The sequence below is a fragment of the Pagrus major genome, chromosome 5 (assembly GCF_040436345.1).
Source record: "Pagrus major chromosome 5, Pma_NU_1.0".
Taxonomy (NCBI): domain Eukaryota; kingdom Metazoa; phylum Chordata; class Actinopteri; order Spariformes; family Sparidae; genus Pagrus; species Pagrus major.
In genome coordinates, this window is record NC_133219.1 from 41,743,170 (window position 1) to 41,763,061 (window position 19,892).

The window sequence follows — 19,892 nt, forward strand, 5'->3', positions numbered from 1 at the left end:
TAGAAACTCTGGCAGCAGAAGGACTTTCAGTCGGCCTCCATCATGTTTACACAGCAGCTGGTTGAGAGGCGTCAGAGAGCCAATAATCAGACTTATCTTTCTATAAGTAATTAACTGAAAAGTTAATTAAGAGTTAAGAGTCTGAATCTCCCCAAAACCAAAAATACAAAACTACCAATAATAATAATAATAATGATGATGATGATGATGATAACAATAACAATAATAACAATAATGATGATGATGATAATAATAATGATAATAATAATAATAATAATAATTGTTATAAATTCCCTTTGTGAGTAAGCAAATACACACTAGAAATATGTTAATTCGTTAAATATAATGTTGATTTAAATAGTTGAATAATTTCAGTCAGGCACCTTTTAGTTGAGTCTGTTCTGGGTCAGGCAGTTTACAGGGAGCTATGTTTTCTTACGTCCATATAGAGTCAGCGTGTTGAACAATGTGTGTACTGACCTGCTGCTGAAAAGTTTCATATAAAAGTCAGAAACGTCAAAACGGTGTCCTTATTCCCTAACCGGAGTACGATCACAGGTGAAGTGTTCCCAGCACAACAGTTTCTCCCCATGGTTCTTTAATAATAATAATAATAATAATAATAATGATGATAATAATAACAATAATAAAAATGTGTTGTTACAGCTTCAATAAAATGATGTAAAGTGATGCCAGTGACATAGAAGATGTAATTAATGAGAGAAGAACGCCGCCTGCTGGTGGACTGACACCATCACAGCTGTTGTTGTTATTATTATTATTGTTATTATTATTATTATTATTGTTGTTGTTATTAGATGTTAGATAAATTTTAGTTAAATAAATACTATGATTTATTATGACTATATTTTTCTGTCTGCTCTGACACTTTGTGTGTGTACTGAGCATGCTCAGTTGCCGCCCCGCCCTGCTGTCACACACACACACACACACACACACACACAATCTCAGCATCTCCTCACTGATGACAAAGGGTTCTCCAGGGAGACGCGCCGCGCGTGTCCGCGTCCTCTGCTCTCGTGCTGCTGCAGACAGAAACAGACAGACAGACAGAGAGCGAGACAGAGGGGGAGACAGACAGACAGACAGACAGACAGACAGCCGGTGTGTCGGAGGATGCGCGCGGCGGACAGCAGCAGCAGCAGCAGCTCGCGGTGATCGTCGGATCGGAGCCCCAGCGGAGCGCGAGGGGCTGAGCGGACAGGATGAGCTGCAACTGGGGCACCGAGCTGTGGGTATGTACACCTGTTCACACCTGCTGCAGCCGCACTGACCCGACAGATACCTGAGAACACATCACTGCTCACCATCAGCTAACGAGCCGGACACCGGGCCTGTGTGTGTGTGTGTGTGTGTGTGTGTGTCTGAGGCCCTCGTGCTTCTCTCGGCTCTGCCATAGCAACACGGTGAGTGACGACAGCGGCTCGTGCTCTGCGTCCTCCATGATGCTGCTGCAGCGCGCGACCCGGAGACAGACCCAACCTCACACAAGTTAATTATCGATTATTAAAATAATGATCATGATCAGCTTTCTTGACGGGATGGGATGTGACGTCATACTAGAATCAGCTGACAGTTTTACACAGAGCGAGCTAACACTACTCGATTACTTATTGTACATGATGTAGGTGGTTCTATACATGCATGAATACACGTCTGCATACTGTATACACAGTACTAGTATATTATACAGTATGTTCTGAATATAATGTATATTATACAGTATATTCTGTATGTAATGTAAATTATACAGTATGTAGTGTATAGGCAGATTCAGTGGGTGGAGTCAGTGTACAGGTGGATTCAGTGGGTGGGGTCAGTGTACAGCTGAATTCAGTGGGTGGGGTCAGTGTACAGGTGGATTCAGTGGGTCGAGTCATGGTGTTATCTTGTGTTCCAGGATCAGTTTGATAACTTGGAGAAACACACCAGCTGGGGAATCGACTTCCTGGAGAGATACACCAAGTTCATCAAAGAGAGAGCCGACATTGAACTGAGCTACGCCAAACAGATCAGGTAACAGCTCACCTGGGGCTCACCCGGAGCTCACCCAGAGCTCACCTGGGGCTCACAAGGACCTCACCTGGAGCTCACCTGGAGCTTACCCGGGGCTCACCCGGGGCTCACCCGGGGCTCACCCGGACCTCACCTGGAGCTCACCTCTCTCAACAGATGAAATATTAATAAAGCTTCTGACGACACGTACACAGGTTACAGGTAGTTTAACATAAGAACCAATCAAACAAGTCACAGTTTAACAAGCAGGACACAGGTGTGTCTGTGAGTGGGTGGAGCCTTACAGTTTGTGGTTGATCATTAACTTTTGTCCCTTTCTTTCAATTTAACTCTCTCCTGCTACCTGTCTGTCTCTCTACCTGTCTCTCTCTACCTGTCTCTCTCTCTCTCTCTTGCCAAAGCATCTGTCCAACACTCGGACAGAACACAACAAATAACAAGATGAACACCAACCCAACATTAACATTGATTTACATTAATTATATACACAGTATATACAGTGTGTGTGTGTGTGTGTGTGTGTGTGTGTGTGTGTGTGTGTCTCAGGTGTGCATGGTGACACATATTGGGCAGCAGGTATGCCCTGTCTCCTTCTCCCAGGAGTATTTTAATGTTGAGAGGTGGTTCAGCTCTTTGAACTCTGAGATTACAGAGTTGAACTTGTTAAAATAAATGTTCCTGCTTTCGTTGAATGCTTTACATTGTAGGAGAAAGTGCATCTCTGTCTCAGCCTCACCTGTCCAGCAGTGACCACATGTTGTGTTGTCTTTTGGTTGCCGTGATTGTTTGTGTCTTCCTGTTTGGATGGTCAGTTTGTGGTCACTGAGCCTGTACTTGGTGAGCATCTGTCTCTGCTTCCTATCTCTGACAGCAGAGAGATGTCCTGCTCTTCATCGTCTCTTTTTAGGGCGAGATAACGTTCTGATCCACTTTGGCTTTTAGTTTCTTCTTCCCAATGTTCCAGGCAGGTTTCTTTACATTGTGTTATAATGTGCTTTCCTCTGATTGGTGTTTGGAGAGCAGTGTTGTTGTGAGGCTGGTCAGACTGTCTGAGAGGGGGCAGTCAGCCTCAGTACCAGCTGACATAGGGACTCTTTTCTGGGCTCAGCTCTTGAGTCTGGAGGCTTTGGAGTGGAGGGCGTCTCTGGCTGATTTCAGCTGGTTAAAAGTTGAGCGTTCTCTGTTGGATGTTAATTATCAGTGGGTATCTGCCTCATTCTGCTCTACATGCATTTGTTGGTGTGTTTCTGTGTGCGTGTAAAATGTGTCTGCTGAACTCTGCATGTAAAGACTCTGCTGGATGTTTGTCCCAGCGGGTTCAGCTCTGATGACTGAGTGGACCCAGACTTCACTACCGTACAGCGCAGTGGGCTGGATGACACTATCAAATATGTGAAGCCAGATTTTGACTGGAATTTGGAAATTATAAAATGTTCTCTTAATTGCGTGTAGGGCTCTTCCAGCTGTTTCTTTTAGTGCGTTCACTGCCATGTTGAAACTCCCTGATGCTGTAATGGTTTTACCAAGGTAGCTATAACTCATGCTATTGCAGCCCTGGCGTACTCCTCTTCTCTGGGTGGAGAATTCAGTTTGTTTGTCTTAAATTTTAACAGCACACATATTTTCCAAATACATTGATTTAACCAGATGGTACATGTTGCCCCCTATACCACAGTGCAGGAGCCTGTAGTAGAGCCCTTCATGCCAAACAGAGTCCAAAGCTTTCTTGAAATCAATGAAACAAGTGAATATCTTACCACTTTTTGTTTGGTGTACATGTTTGTTAATTAAAGTGTGAAGGGTATATACATGGCGGTGGTGCGGTGTTTTGGGAGGAAGCCAATTTGACTTTTACTCAAGATGGAGTGTTCCTCAAGGAAATCCAGTTTTCTTTTATTCAGAATACTCCAGAATAATTTACCTGGAGCTGCTGACACAGAGGCCACGGTAGTTATCAGGGTCTGATGTGTCCCCACTCTTATGAATGGGGGAAATGAGCCCTTTGCACCAGATGTCAGGAAAACATCCCGACTGTAACACAGTATTGAACAGCTTTCACACTGCACCCTGCAGCTCTGGGCTGCTGCATCTGAGCATTTGGTTTTTAATGCTGTCTGGACCACAAGCTTTCCTCGGCTGGAGACATTTTGTCTGTGTGGTCAATTCTTCCCATGTAATTGGGAAATCAAGCGGGGTTTGGTTGTCTTTAACTGTTTCTTCTATGTTTGGAGTTTTTCTTGTATAATACACTGATCTGAATTGATTTGATTTATTGGTGTGTCTTTGTACAGATTTTCAAAATGTGCTCTCCAGATGTCACCATTTTGGATGGGTAATGTCTGTTGCTTTGTGTTGAACTTGTTCCACATATCCCAGAATTGATTTTGATTAATGGCATTCTCAATGTCTTCAAGTTTCATGTGGGTATCATTTTGTTTTTTGTTCCTAATTGTTCATTTATATTTCTTTAAAGTGTCAGTGTATCTAATGCGTAGGGCTGGGTTGTTTGGTTGGTGATGTTTTTCATTGGTTATATTTCTCAGGTCTTTTCTGATGGTCCTGCATTCTGGATCAAACCATTTGTCAGCGTTTTGCCTTTTAACAGGCTGTTTTTGTTTGATGAGGTCAGCTTTAATAGCTGCCTTATGAAATATCATATTGATATCATCAGTGGCCTTGTTTACACCATCTCTGGTAGAGACATATTGGTTTTGGTCGTATATTGATATGTCATTCATCAGATCAGGTGAGTTCAAGGCCATGATGAGTTTGTCTCCACTGTCTGGGGCCCATCTGTAGGCAGGATTTAATTGAAACAGCTTGCTGGGTTCCCTTTTTGTGCCACTCATTTGATCTGAGAGTTTAAAGAACACATTTATTTGGTTGTGGTCTCAAAGGGGGGATTGCTGTCTGACAGTGAATGCACTGATAGTGGAGGGGTCCATGTCAGTGATTGCACAGTCTACTACACTAGACCCAAGAGCTGAGGAGTATGTGAATCTCCCTAAAGAGTCCCCTCTGAACCTGCCATTAACTATGTACGGGCCTCAGGCCCGACAGAGATGCACTATCTCCCTGCCACTTTGATTTATTTCAGAGGCAAGGTTGTCCCGACGGATGATGGTTGGTGTGGTAAACAGGGGGGCCTGACCAAATACATGGTTGTTGCCCTGTGGGTCCATGACATCAGGTTCGATTCCTGTTCGTCTATTCAGATCTCCAGTTAGAAGCACGTGTCCCTGGGCCTGGAAGGAGGCAACTTCTGAATGGAGAGTGTCAAAAATGTCTTCTTCAAAATAAGGAGAATCTACTCGGGGTATATAAATTACACAGAGATATAGATCCTATCAGTTATGCCGAGGGTTTGATCTAATCTCAACCAAATGTGTGATTTTCCCTCTTTTACTGGTGAGATCTGACAGCAAAGATCTCCTTTATACCACTCCAAGATCCCCCCGATGTTCTGCCCTGGCGTATGTTTTTTAATTTTGTAGAGGGCCCCATGACTTCATTATATCCTGGAGGACAGTGAGTGAGCAAATCATTTTGACACCATGTTTCTGTCAGTACAATTATATCAACGTCTTTGATAAATTTCATGAATTCAGGGTTTCCGCTCTTCAGCTCAAAGGTTGAGGAGTGGAGACTGAATATTCCAACAGCTGATATGAAATGAACGCATTAAAAAACAATCAAAATGAACCTGTACAGTGAGACAAATATTAAAACACCTACAACTATCTATACATTTATAATACTAAATAATCATTTCATATGAATTCCATGGAGGTATGTACTATTTTCACTGATATTACCATTGTACTGAATACTACTATTGCTATTATTACTATTACTAACTAACAATATATTTCCATGTTGTTCTGTTACTCAAATGGGAAAGTGTTCAGAGTACTTCACTACTATTACTACTACTACTACACTACTACTAATAGTACTACTACTTCAGTACTATTTATTCATTCTGTTTATATAATATATTTATATATTTAAACATTTCGTTATACATTTGTTACATCTGTGTTTTAACAGAGTTTTCTACAGTGTTTTTTTAAAAAAAGCCATGCACGTAATTTTGTTCTGCTCACTACTTTTTTTGTTCTGTGCTGAATGACAATAAAGAGCTCTTGAATCTTGAATCTCTTGAAAGTATGTCTATCTTAGCTGGACAGAACCCGGGTGCACAGGGTGTGCAGCATCTCCCTGATGTAGCCCAGCTCAGACCCTCTCTCTCTCTTTCTACCTACCTGTCTGTCTCTCTACCTGTCTGTCTGTCTCTCTACCTGTCTCTCCGTTCTCCACTGACTGAAGGACTCAAACAAACACTTCATGTCACAAAGACTGATTGTTTTGTTCTGTTGTTATTTATTATCTCAACCCTGCACATTTATTATATATTGCACAAGTCATGTACACACATTTAAGACAGTGACTGTATATAGTAGCTTTAACTTTATTCTAATAGTTTTTATTATATTTTCTATTCAAATTGTTATTTTATTATTCTAATATTCTCTTTATTATTGTCTCTATTTGTTGGGACCTACTCTTGTGCTGCTGTGTTACCTGTGAGGGGATCAATCAAGGAACATCTTATCTTAACTTATCTTGCTTCCTGTCTGTCTCTCTGCCTCTCTTTCTGTCTGTCTGTCTGTCTCTCTGTACCTGTCTGTCTGTCCTGCTACCTGTCTGTCTCTCTACCTATCTCACTCTCTACCTCTCTCTCTACCTGTCTGTCTCTCTATCTGTCTGTCTGCAGGAGCCTGTCTAAGAAGTACCATCCAAAGAGAAGCAGAGAGGACGAGAGCAGGTCAGTCGACAGTTTAATGACTTTCATTTATTTGAACAGATTTGCTGTTTGTTTGTTTGTTTGTTGTCACTTCACCCACTTCACATGGAGCCAGACTTGTAAAGTAAAGTTGTTACAGGTACACCTGGTGTATGATTGGTTGTTACAGGTACACCTGGTGTCTGATTGGTTGTTACAGGTACACCTGCTGTCTGATTGGTTGTTACAGGTACACCTGCTATCTGATTGGTTATTACAGGTACACCTGGTGTTTGGCTTTTGCTGCGACTCTTCGTCAGCTGAACGAACTCTCGGTTCAGAGAGAAGAACTTGCTGAGAACCTGAACTCACAGATCGTCTGCGAGCTGTCCAGATACACCCAGGAGCTGAAGACCGAGAGGAAGACTGTGAGTAAACAAACCAACAGCTCGACTCCGCGGTCTGCCGAGTGACGGGGAGTAAATTGATGCACGTACACTGAACTCTGGTTACGGTCACAGATCATTGTTTCACTTTCACAAGTGTCTATGATGAAGATATTTTTCTTTTTTTTTCTTTTTTTTTTACAGTTTTAATGTATAAATACACGTGCAGGTAGAAGATACTTTGGATACTTTTACTTCAACGAGTCACAGCACAGCTGCTGACAATGTCTCTCTCTCTTTCAGTTGTCAGTGTAGTTGTAGAAGTAGTAATAGTAATAACAACAATAACAACAACAACAATAATAACAATAATACATTTCCTGGCCGACCAGTTTGTGTTTTTGTTTCAGCATTTCCAAGATGGCCGTCGTGCTCAGCAGCACATTGAGAGCTCCTGGAAACAGCTGGAGTCTGTAAGTGACCTCTGACCCCTCCCATCAACACCTGCTGACCTCCACCTCATGACCCAACCCACCAACACATTGAATCTGCCAACCACCTCTGACCCCAGAGTCAAAAAACAAACAAAAGCACTTTCACTTTATTGTGATGATTTTATTGATTTGTTGTTCTTGATGCTGTTCAGAGTAAACGTCGGTTTGAGCGTGACTGTAAGGAGGCGGAGCGAGCTCAACACGTCTCTGACAGAATCGACCTCGACAACAAGACGGATGGAGAGAAGGTAGATGAACATGAATTCATATAAACATAATGTGGCTCTATTGAGAGAGTCAATCTGAAACATGAATATATATCAGAGGAGGAGGAGTTACTTTTTGACCCATCACTCTCCTTTAGCACATTTTAAAATACAGCAGTCTGAATATAACACAACATGTGACTATGTGACTGTATGCAGATGATAATTGTCCATATTTGGAAGATGTCATGTGTGAACTGCTGCAGGTTTTGGAGATTTTTGCATGAATTTGTTACTTTTTTAGGCTATAAAATCCATTTGAGAAGATGTTCATTTCAAAAGTAATTTATCAGATTATTGAGAACTGCAAACTGATCTAGTGATCTAGTCATGAAAAACCTTTTTTCATATTCAACTCAATACAAACAATATTTATAGACTTTAATCAGATTATTACACATAAACATGAAGTTTAATTCATGTTTTGATTCAACATCAGTGATGATACTTTACTAATCTGATCTTCTGTCTCTCTCTCTGTCTGTCTCAGCGCTGCTCTCTGAAGGTAAGGTCATTTAATTGTTCTGTCACACATTCATTGTAAATATGTTTACAATAACAGTGTATAATAATGTATAATGTTTAATAATGTATGTACATTATGTAATGTATTTTTGACAGCTTTAGATTATGATGTCATTTTTTCAGTGCTCTACTCTAGCCATCAGGGTTAGAGACCCGCCCTCCTCTGCTTTTGAATGGCTGCCTTCATTAGTTCGATTTAAGATTTGAGAAGTGATGATTGGTCAGGGTTATCATAAGCCTATCAGGGTAAACCAATCAGAGGCAGAATAGGAGGGTCTTAGCAAGAAAAGCGGCAAGATCCATAATTATACATCAGGACAGGGTTAGCCTAGCTTAACATAAAGACTGGAAGCAGGGGGAAAGTGTTAGCTCTACCAACCTTTAAAACTGATCAACATGTCATGTCTCTCTTTAGTTTGATCCAAACTGATGTGAAAAGCACAAGAACTATTTCTGATTTAAGGACAGTGAACTAAATCAAACTTGTTTCAAAAACCTCAAACTGGGTTCTTTACATCAACAGTTTCTGTTGATGTTATTTGGTGTTAAACTTTCAGTGTGTTTGCTGCTTTCAGGCTCGCCAGACGGCCCAACAGAAAAAACAAGCTGCTGAAGAGTCCAGGAAAGACTATGTGACCAGTTTAAACCAGTTTAACCAGGACCAGCACCAGCACTACCACACACTGGTACCAGTTATATACCAGGTAAACTTCACAATGGTACCAGTTTATAGCAGGTGAACTGCACACTGGTACCAGTGACATACCAGGTGAACCTCACACTGGTACCAGTGACATACTAGGTGAACCACACACTGGTACATGTCACATACCAGATGAACCACACACTGGTACCAGTTATATGCCATGTGAACCACACATTGGTACCAGTTATATACCAGATTAACCACACACTGGTACCAGTTATATATCAGGTGAACCACACACTGGTACCAGTTATATATATAAGGTGAACCACACACTGGTACCAGTTATATATATCAGGTGAACCATACACTGGTACCAGTTATATATATCAGGTGAACCATACACTGGTACAAAGTTGACTATCTAGAGCAGGGGTCACCAACTATATTTGTCAGAGGGCCAGAATTTTTCTGGACAGACACCTTGGGGGCCGGACATTCAAATTAAATGAAATAAAAATCACATTTTGGCCTAAAACATTATTGTTTCATGTTTATTGTTTAGATATTTTAATTTTATTACAAAACTGAAGGCATTTTTAGCCTTTACCAGTCAGGCTCCTATCACCTATACCACAGTCAACCGCCAGGAGTATTAGAGATATTTTGCCTCGATTGTGGGGCTGTCATATCCATCACTGTCTTCAACGCTAATACCCAGTGTCAAGATTAGTGGAAGGAAAAGGCCTCTAGCATTGATTTGACGCAGGTAAAATGGCACTCTCAAAGTCCATGAAACATAAAGTTGATGTGGAAAACCACCTCTTTAATGATGAATGGACTGATAAGTACGCATTCATCATGCCAACTTTTAGAAATGCAACACCTGTATGCCTCATTTGCAGTGAAACAGTTGCTGTTGCTAAAGAATATAATCTGCAGCGTCACCACAACACGAAGCATGCAAGTTTCAAGGAGTCATATCCCGAGCAGTCAGAGGCCTGTCAGGGAAAAATGGCCACATTGAAATCTGCCTACTCCCGTGCCAGTGGAATTATTACTTGAGCTTTAACTGACCAAGAGAGGGTAACGTGTGCATGTCTACAGGCTGCCTGGGTGCTTACCAAACATAACAGGCCATTTACTGAAGCTGAGGTTTTTGAGGAGTGCATGGTCACCGATCTGGAGGAACTTGCCCCCGACAAATCCATGCAGAATTATTGCAACTGTTAAACAGATACCTCTGTCTGCCTCAACTGCTGCAAGTTGTGTCCACGTCTTGGCAGAGGGTGTCCAGTGACTTGTTATTGACGGGATCAAGGAAGCCAAATACGTATCGCTGGCTATTTAAGAGTCTGCTGACAACACTGATATTTCACAGTTGTGCGTTTTTGTCAGATATTTGGATGGCAAAGATTTCTGAGAGGAGCTGCTGGCATTGCTTCCACTGGAAGACAACACCACTGGTGACATTATCTTTGGAAAAATGGAGGAATTTTTTAAAAAGCAAGTCAACCTGATAGTGACAAAAGGTGTACCGGCCATGACTGGCAAAAACAGGGGTCTGGTGAGCAGAATAAAGATTGTCGCTCCTAAAACTAACGCACTTCACTGTATTATCCATCAAAGTGTGCTGTGCGCAAAACTAAGTGGGGAGCTCAAAGAGGTGATGGAGAAAACAATGAAAATTATTAACTACATCAGAGGGAATTCAAGCAGGCAGCACCGCCTGTTCTGCAAATTTGTGCTGGAATCTCAAGATACTCATGATGACCTGTTACTCCACAATGACGTGCGCTGGCTCAGTAAGGGCAAAGCACTGGAGCGCTTTGTTGAACTCAAAGTCCAAGTAGTGGATTTTTTTAAACAAAGTAAATCAAAAGCAGCAGCTGACCATCTCCACATCATACAAGACAGAGAATACATGTGCAATGTTGCATTTTTAACAGACATTTTTTCCCATTTGAACACACTCAATCTCCAGCTACAAGGAAAAGAAAAATCCGTGGTGGATATGGTGGAAAAACTTGATGCCTTTTGGAACAAACTTGATCTGTTCCATGCAGATTTGTTGTCAAGGAGGCTGCTGCACTTCAATACACTGAAGACAGTGGGAGAAAGCAACATTACAGACAAGATGAAGAAATTCATCACACAATGGACAACTTCTCTGCCAGATTCGAAGACTTCATCATTTCCAGGGATGTTATTGGATTTGTGCGTGACCCATTCACGATCAGCCCAAGTGGAGAATTCTCCGCAAACGCGATGAAGGTGACGCTGTTGGACGAGGTGGCTATTCAGATTGAGCTGGCTGAAATCCAGGCCGCAGGCGACATGAAGGCTGCTCTCCATGGTGCTGAAAGCTTGAGCACATTTTTGGGTGTCTTGTCCCCAAGACTATGGCACGTTAAAGACTCTGGCTATGTATGTGCTCACCATGTTCGACTCAACCTACACCTGCGAGGCTGCGTTCTCCAAGATGAACTCGATAAAAACACACGAGAGAAACCGACTATCAAACCAGTCTTTGGAGGACTCTTTGCGCATCAGTCTGACAGCTGCCAAGCCTGATGTGAAAAAGTTGGTGTCAGAGGGGAAATGTAATTTCTCCCATTAAGCACATGTGAGTAGCCTATTTCAGCTTTGCGATTTGAAATCGCTAGTCTAGCCTACTCAACGTTTTATTTGATGTGCCGAGCATTATTTGTGACTTGTGTGTTGTTCTGTTACCACGGTATTTACCATGCCCTTTTAAGTTATGCCAGTTGGTTTTTCTTCTTTTCTTTTTGTACTGAGAAGTCTGTTAGTTTGAAGCTTGTTGTTGAGACTTTGAAATAAAAACAAATGTTAAGCAAGGGCATGTGGAAAAATTATGTCAAAGAAGAACAGTATGTAAAACAATAAATGTTGAACAGTGCAGTGAGTTTGTCCTCATTTTGGAATGTAAACAGACTATGAGAGTCATAAAAGGTGGGGATTTCTGATAGTTATTTCAGTCTCAGTTGTTTTTTTCCGTTGCTTTAATAGCGGGGACCACACGATATTTTCTCTTTGATCCTCACAATTTTGGAATCCAGTCGCGGGCCGGATTGGAAGGTTCGGCCCGCCAGTTGATGATCACTGATCTAGAGGAACCAAAAGTAAACCAGGTGAACGACACACTGGTACCAGTTGTATACCAGGTGAACTACACACCGGCACCGGTCATATACCAGATGAACATCACACTGGTACCAGCTGTATACCAGGTGAACCACACACTGGTACCAGTTGTATACCAGGTGAACCAGGTTCAGCATTGATTCTTTGTGTTTGTATGGTGGCAGCGTATCCAGGACATGGAGGAGCGGCGGATTGAGAGAATCTGTGAAGCGATGCGTTCATCGGCGGAGGCAGAAAGAAAAGTTCTTCCTGTTGTGAGTCGCTGTCTGGACGCCATGATGGCCTCTGCTGAGGGCATCCAGCCCAGGATGGTGAGTCTCCTCTGGGCTCAGTTCACACTCAAGTTCAGTTTGTTGGGCAGAGATTTGAACTCGCTGGTTCAGGTGCAGAACTGACCTCAGAACACACCGTAGACTGGGTCAGGGTCAGTAGATGTTGTGTTGAGAATATGTTTGTATTTCCTGTTGGTGTCACTAAGGGATATAAAGGTCAAAGGTCAGATCAAAACCTTTGTGTGTGTGTGTGTGTAGGACACGCGGCAGGTGGTGGAGGTGTATAAATCAGGCTTCGAACCTCCAGGTGACGTCGAGTTTGAGGACTACAGCGCCACCATGAGGCGGAGCATCTCTGAGTCCAGTTACCTCGACAACCGAGTTGAGGGGCGGAGACACAGCAGGAAGCTGTGGCCCTTTATACGAAAGAACAAGGTACACAAACACATATACATTATACACATAGACACAACAACACACACCTGGCTGTACTGACCACACCTCTCTCTGTCTGTCTGTCTCTCTGTCTCTCTCCAGCTGTTGACTCTCCTCTCCTCCCCCCGGCAGCCTCCCCCTCCACCACCAACCTCGCCTTCACCGGGGGCTGTGACCAACAGTCCCCAGTCCCCACCCCCTGCCTCTAGAGAACCAATCACACAGCGGCTAAATGACCTCATGACCTCTGGTTCACGAACCAGGAAGCAGTGTCTTCGCAGCCTCAAGAGAGGGGTACACACCCACACACACGCGCACACACACACACACACACACAGAGGTATGTAGGCCGCATTCAGACAGAATCTTTCATTTGAGTGACAGCAGTGTGTTTGAAGTGGGAGGGGCCCAAAAACAAACAAACCAAAAGAAAACTTGTCTGCAGAGAAAAAGTTGAAACAGAATTAGTGAGTGAAGCCGGTGATCAGACGAGCAGCACGAGGGAGCAGAAACACACTGATGGAGTTTAATGTCTGTAATGATCCGACTCACATCCTGCTTCATCTTTAACCAATCAGTATGCTCAGTCACCTTCAGGATCAGAGGGTGAAAGTTCACAACATGACCAAACAACCTGCAGCTGTTCTGCTGGTTCTGTCTGAATGAGGTCACACATGTACACATGAATATTTATGAACCCAAACTGTGTTTTAATGTTCTCATGTTTCCTTCATGCCTCCTCTGATTGGACAGCTGTCACTCAAACTGGTCAGTGTCACACCTGTCTGTGACATCATATTGGTGTATTAAACTACATGACAGTCACTGTATAATATAATATAATATAATATAATAATGTGTGGATGTTGCAGGGCTCCAGTCCTGCAGACTGCAGTCATCTTCCTCCTGAACAGAGACGAAAGAAACTTCAAACCAGAATCAACAACATCAACCAGGAGATCCAGAGAGAGAGAGAGCAGAGGTACACACACACACACACACACAGACAGACAGACAGACAGACAGACAGACAGACACACACACAGACACACAGACACACACACACACACACACACACACACAGACAGACAGACTTATTTCCCCACAACAGATAAGTCCTGTGATTTTCAGGCTGATATCATTAAATTTGACCATTTACAACAGGGGGAACGCATCCTGACAGCTTGGAGTATAACTGTCAGATACTGTTCCCCTTCTGAACAGTATCTGACAGTAATATTCCAAGCTGTCAGGATGTGCTTTACCTGCTATAATGGAGCTGGATTTAAGACAAATATGATAAAATAGTGATTTATATTTAGCCTATAAATGAATGAGCACACTTTCTTCCAAAAGTCCATAATATTCAAAATGAAAAGTCTCTCACAAATATAATATTTTTTAATGATAGAAATAACAGTAGTTGTGTTAATAAAGACATAAAAACACAAACATATGTGCTGTTGTCCCAGTTTAAAAATATAACTAGACAGTCATGAAATTTGGATTTCACTGCTACAATACAACATCTTCAGATAAAACTCGCTAAAAAAAGTCAGTTTTGAACCTTAGCTCTCTCCACAGTGCCTCTGTGGTACGAGCACAACAGCTCGGGGGCGAGCTTTTTGTGAACGCGCTTCCTTCGCCCTTTGGGCCATTTCGGACGGGGGCGGGACTAGGGGAAACAAATCTCGATGAGGAAACAGAGCTCGATACAACACCTGTATTGGCTTGTGTACGAGGAGGAAAGTCAACTGATGTACTGCTCGGATTGTTGTCAACATGGACTTTCAACGCGTTACACCAACCACAGCATAAGAAGCACCACTGTCCAGCTCCTCTCTCAGGCCGGCCTTGAAAGCGAAAGTGAAAGTGAAAACTTTACCGACCAATCCTTGTCGCTGCTGAATCATTGTGGGTGATTATTTATTATTTATTTCACTCGTAAGCCGTGTAATAAGCAGTATAATGTATAGTTAGTCGGTTGTTATGGAGAAATAAACCCCTCCAGGTTGTATGGAACCCTGACGCGAAGCTTCATCAACCAATCAGCTCACAGTCACACAAGAAACTTTCAGTCAAAATTTATTTTCAGGAGTTTATTAAATTCAGTGGAGATTTGAGTTTCTTCTGGATGAAATGAACACATTGAAACTCTCTGAATGAACGACCACATCGGCCCCATCGGTGATATTTCCTAAGTGTGTGTGTTGTGTGTGTGTGTGTGTTGTTTCAGAGATGCTCTGTTGAAGATGAGGGAGGTGTATGAACGAAGTCCTCAGATGGGCGACGCGGGCAGTTTGGAGCCACGACTAGAGGAAGTGAAGCAGAGTCTGCAGAAACTGGAGGACGAGCTGAGGAGGAACCAGGTTTATACTACAAATACTACAAATACACACAGTACACACAATATAGTGTTGCTGTATCTTGCTGACTGTTGCTGTCCATTGATGTCTATTGATGTCCATTGCTGACTTTTGCTGTCTGTTGCTGTCCGTCGATGTCCGTTGCTATCTGTTGCTGACTTTTGCTGTCTGTTGCTGTCCGTCGATGTCCGTTGCTATCTGTTGCTATCTGTTGCTGACTTTTGCTGTCTGTTGCTGTCCGTCGATGTCCGTTGCTATCTGTTGCTGACTTTTGCTGTCTGTTGCTGTCCGTCGATGTCCGTTGCTATCTGTTGCTATCTGTTGCTGACTTTTGCTGTCTGTTGCTGTCCGTCGATGTCCGTTGCTGTCTGTTGCTGACTGTTGCTGTCCGTTGATGTCTGTCGCTGTCTGTTATGTAGGCTTGGCTGATGGAGGCCGACAGCAGACTGTCTGATCACAGCAGTAGAAGACAGAGTGGAGGTTGTGGGTTAAATTCCCAGGCAACAACGCCAGGCAGCAGCAGCCTGAAACAGCTGGACAACCGCAGTCCAGCCAGCAGAGAGAGGTTCTCATTATGGATTACTGATCACTTATGATTGATTGTGAACAATGATGAGTCACTGTTCATAGACTGTAAATGTAATTACAATGTTCTCTCTTTGTTTCTCCACCTGTCTCTCTCCACCCATCTCTCTCTCTCTACCTGTCTCTCTCTCTTCCTGTCTCTCTCTCCACTCATCTCTTTCTCTTTACCTGTCTCTCTCTCCACCCATCTCTCTCTCTTCCTGTCTGTCTCTCTACCCGTGTCTCTCCTCAGTCCTGACGGCAGCTACACTGAAGACCACAGTGCAGAGCTTCACTTTAAATCTCGTAGTTCAGAGTTTGACGATGACTTTGATGATGAAGAACCGTTACCGAGTATCGGCACCTGCAAGTCCCTCTACCCGTTCCAAGGTACTTATTTTCTGTGAGGACATCACCTGACATTGAGGTGGACAGTGATGATGTCAACATGTTGTTGATCTGCTGCAGGTCAGAATGAAGGAACCCTGTCAATGGTGGAAGGAGAACTACTTTCCGTGGTGGAAGAGGACAAAGGTGACGGATGGACCAGAGTACGGAGGAACCTGGAGGAGGAGGGATACGTCCCCACCTCCTACATCAAAGTCTTCCTGGACAGCAGCGCCAAAGGTGCTATGACTTACATATGACCTACACATGTCCTAAAACCGTCCTACACATGACCTACACGTTACCTACACATGACCTACATATGACCTACACATGACCTACATATGTTCAACACATGACTAAACCTGTCCTACACATGACCTACACATGTCCTACATATGACCCACATATGACCTACACGTCCTACATATGAATTAAACCTGTCCTACATGTCCTACATATGTCCTACACATGACCTACATGTGACCCACATATGACCTACACATGACCTACACATGTCCTACATATGAATTAAACCTGTCCTACATATGTCCTACACATGTCCTACATATGACCCACATATGACCTACACATGACCTACACATGACCTACAAAAGTCCTACACATGACCTACACATGTCCTACATATGAATTAAACCTGTCCCTACACATGTCCTACACATGTCCTACATATGATCTACACGTCCTACACATGACCTACATATATCCTACATATGAATTAAACCTGTCCTACACATGACCTACACATGTTCTACACATGTCCTACATATGAATTAAACCTGTCCTACACATGTCCTACACATGTCCTACATATGATCTACACGTCCTACACATGACCTACATATATCCTAAACGTGTCCTACACATGACCTACACATGACCTCTATGACATGAAGTGACCTCTTGTTTAATGTGTACAGATGTCGGTCTTTGACCTCCAGATGAACTTTGACCTTTATTGTGATAACCTTCAGTAACCTTCTCACCTGATGACCTCTGTGACCTCTGAATGTCATCTGTTGCTCTGCCTGTCTGTGTGCTGAAAACTTACTGTTGTTTTAAAGCTGCTGTTTATTTTTTTTACCTGTGGGACACACCTTGTCACCTTTAGGGCAGTTGAGTCTCATCTCAGACTCTGCCTTCATAGGGGCGTGGCCTACAGAGGTATCTCTATCAGAGGATCGAACCTCCTCTCACACCTCTGACAGAGTCCAAACTGATGATGTGTTCAGGTGGTCTTGAAACACCTAGTCACATGATTCTGAACAGTGAGCAGTGTGCAGTGCATTGTGGGATGCTGCTCATCATTAATGACATCATCAGTCAAAGTGCAGTTCTGACCCGGTTGAGTTCAGTCAAACACGACCTGACGACGTGTCGCACATCAACCAGCAGCCCTGGTGCAGATTTCAGGCGTTCCTCCTGCGTACCTTTTTATAATCTGGTCATGTGATCTGAGGAGGCTAACCCTAAACTGCAACACAACTCCTGTTTTTTATAGATCTGCCTCTTCTGTCTGTGAGATAAATATCTGTAATCAATATGTGTAAGTGTAGAGTCTGTCCATTCAGCCCACACTCTGTTTACATTTAATCAGTTTACAGGATTCAAACATGAATGTAGAAACTGTCGAATGTGTCACGTCTGACCCTGGATCACTTAGTCAGCTCCAACATCTGGAGGATGAAACCTGCTGATCAGCTGTGTGAGACGCTAGAGATCAGACAGCTTTATTTTGTCATGAATCTGAATCTGTATTCATCCTACTGGATATAAAACTGACCTGCAGCAGCTCTGTCATGAATGTTCAGTTGTATTTCTGTGGATTTGGTCTCTGATTGGTTGGTTGTTGTGTCACTCCGTCAGCACTGTAGCCACCCTCAGAGGACTGATTGTAAATGTAAGACAATATAAATGTATCTACATGTTATCATGTGACATCATTAATAAGCTGCAGGCTCACCTGTACTCAGACCTTTAGCAACGCTGCTTCAGAAAAAAACTTTGATGATTGGACAACCTCTTCAGCCCACAGTAAAGATGGCCATCACTGCTGCATCATTGGTTGTTGTGAACACAGGCTGTCGCCTTCAACTGTCTTCCTTTGTCTCTGCTGCCTCGTTCCAGAGAAGACAAACGAGCTTGTCCCCACGGAGCACAAACTTGTATTTGTTCCTGTCTTATAAAAATATTTATTTTCTTGGACTTTTTGTCGGCTGCTGTTAAAAACGTTATGAACTACAGCGTCTCTGCTCCAGTCTCACAGCTGTAAATGGCTGCATGATACTAAGACACGGTCCAGTGTTTACTGACATGTAGCACTGAGACGCTGTTGCTGCCCTGAACACAGTCAGGATGCATTCTGGGAACTTTGAATTCAGTGCTATTTGTATTGTTGTTATCACGCTCTCATGGGCTGTAAAAAATGAGGTGCTGGACCTCAAGTCTGACGCAAGTGAGCTTCACTTCAGTGTTCAAACACATTCAACTTAACGAACACATAAATATATGGAACTGTGTTCATGTTAAAGCAGCAGACGACTCGTCCACCATGACACGAACATTTAAACCATGACTAATGCATCAGTACACAACTTGGCCAGAAGTATGTGGACAGCAGATATTTTTGGAATATCAGTAACTCTGATTAATCAATAATAAACCAAGTTGTAAGTAACTCAGTCAGGAGATCAACATGAATGTGAACCTTCAGTGTTTCATCAATCAGTCAATCAATCAGACTTTATTTGTAGAGCGCTTTTCATACATTGTCATGTAGCACAAAGTGCTTTACAGAAATTAAAAACAGCAACAACCCCCCCCCCCCCCACACACACACACACCCACACACACACCCAGCTACTTAAAACACAACAGGAAAAAAAACAAAAAAACAACAACAAACAAAAGCATCACAACCTCTTAACAGGATCATGATTTTGATATTAACATAAGAAAATTGATTAGCAGTTATTGATCCTGAAAAACATCACTCACATTCATTCATTCAGTCGCTTCATGTTTTTTATGTTTTTGTCTTTTTATTTTCACGTCATCACCTGCTAAAATAACTACTGTTAACAAATATTTTCATTACTGATTACTACTTGTTTCATTCTAAACCCAAATATATTTAGTTTCCTGTTTATTTAAGAAAGAGAAAAATAAAAAATATTGTTGAAGATTATTTTTTTAATTTTAAGAACAAAGGAATAAAGTTCAGTTGCAGAAACAAACGTCTAATCGAAGACGTCTGAAAACTTTATCGTCAACAACAACCTCATTTATTTCTTTCTGTTAAAACACTCACAGAAGTTTTATTATTAATAGTATAAATATGATTTATTGGCAGCTGAACGATAGAACTGAGTGTAGTTTTAGTGAAGACTTCCTGTCTCACTCGACCAGCTCTAACATTTCTACCTGTCTGTCTCTCTGTCCGTCTGTCTGTCTATCTTGTAGGCTTTGTGCAGAGTAGTCGGCTAGTCTAGACCAGTGAGGACGTCTCGCCACAGGAAGTGATGTACAGGAAAGAGCTCTGA

The 19,892-nt window shown here is 42.6% G+C and overlaps 1 protein-coding gene across 1 annotated transcript; it reads left to right on the forward strand.

The window, feature by feature from the left end:
• Window positions 1-1,181: 1,181 nt before the first annotated feature.
• On the forward strand, window positions 1,182-19,841 carry LOC140996409 (formin-binding protein 1-like). The gene is made up of 18 exons (XM_073466805.1): window positions 1,182-1,256; window positions 1,922-2,037; window positions 6,815-6,865; window positions 7,104-7,251; window positions 7,620-7,682; window positions 7,856-7,951; window positions 8,460-8,474; window positions 9,070-9,198; window positions 12,470-12,616; window positions 12,836-13,012; window positions 13,115-13,306; window positions 13,766-13,780; window positions 13,885-13,994; window positions 15,249-15,381; window positions 15,798-15,943; window positions 16,196-16,332; window positions 16,411-16,569; window positions 19,813-19,841. The coding sequence occupies exons 1-18, from the start codon at window positions 1,227-1,229 to the stop codon at window positions 19,839-19,841; spliced, it is 1,893 nt and encodes a 630-aa protein (XP_073322906.1). The 5' UTR covers window positions 1,182-1,226.
• The last annotated feature ends 51 nt before the right edge of the window (window positions 19,842-19,892 follow it).

Bases quoted from the DNA above. Each gene is read 5' to 3' on its own strand.
- LOC140996409 (XM_073466805.1), top strand. From the start codon at position 1,227: ATGAGCTGCAACTGGGGCACCGAGCTGTGG. The intron at 2,038-6,814 runs GTAACAGCTCAC...GTCTGTCTGCAG, and splicing joins AGCTACGCCAAACAGATCAG to GAGCCTGTCTAAGAAGTACC. The intron at 13,995-15,248 runs GTACACACACAC...GTGTTGTTTCAG, and splicing joins CAGAGAGAGAGAGAGCAGAG to AGATGCTCTGTTGAAGATGA.